Source organism: Plectropomus leopardus, unplaced genomic scaffold (genome assembly GCF_008729295.1).
Source record: "Plectropomus leopardus isolate mb unplaced genomic scaffold, YSFRI_Pleo_2.0 unplaced_scaffold56271, whole genome shotgun sequence".
NCBI lineage: Eukaryota > Metazoa > Chordata > Actinopteri > Perciformes > Serranidae > Plectropomus > Plectropomus leopardus.
Genome location: NW_024661822.1, coordinates 1 through 763, shown reverse-complemented (window position 1 = coordinate 763; position 763 = coordinate 1). Strand labels below are relative to the sequence as shown.

The following is a 763-nucleotide window of genomic DNA, read 5'->3' as shown; positions in this document are numbered from 1 at the left end:
TCACGTCAAATCACACTGGATCCAAACACAGCACACGAATATCTGTTTTTATCTGACGGGGACAGAAAAATGACATTCAAGTTTAACAAACAGTCTTATCCTGATCACCCAGACAGATTCACTGTCTGGTGGCAGGTCCTGAGCAGACAGAGTCTGACTGGACGTTGTTACTGGGAGGTGAAGTGGACAGGTGTGGGAGCTCGTGTAGCCGTCGCGTACAAGAGTATCAGCAGAGCCGGGCCGTCGGCTGAATGTGGATTTGGACGAAATGACAAATCTTGGGCGCTGGATTGTTTCAAGAACAGTTATAACTTTAGGTACAACAATGTCCAAACTCCCGTCTCAGGTCCTGTGTCCTCCAGAGTCGGAGTGTACCTGGATCACAGTGCGGGGATTCTGTCCTTCTACAGCGTCTCTGAAACCATGACTCTCCTCCGCAGAGTCCAGACCACGTTCACTCAGCCGCTCCACCCTGGATTTGGTTTTTTACATTGTTATGATGGAGACTCGGCTGAGCTGTGTAAACTGAATTAGTTAAATATCGTGTAACCCTAGCTGGGCGAATTGCTCAATAAGAAATGACCAAAACATGAACAAGAAATCAATAAAAAAAGTACATGAAAATGATTTGAAAATTAGCACAAAAAAAACAAAAGACAACAACAAAAGACAAACGAAAAATGACAGAACAAAACCGCTTTAAAGTTTTAAGAATTCTAGAAAAAATCATTCTAAATATATAATTATGATATTTTTTAATATT

At 41.8% G+C, this 763-nt stretch overlaps 1 protein-coding gene across 1 annotated transcript; it reads left to right on the top strand.

The window, feature by feature from the left end:
- Positions 1 to 12: 12 nt before the first annotated feature.
- Positions 13 to 520, top strand: LOC121939681 (tripartite motif-containing protein 16-like protein; the record flags this gene model as incomplete). The annotated part of the gene is made up of 1 exon (XM_042482668.1): positions 13 to 520. A coding segment is annotated over one exon (508 nt), but the record flags the coding sequence as incomplete, so codon positions are not given.
- Positions 521 to 763: the final 243 nt, after the last annotated feature.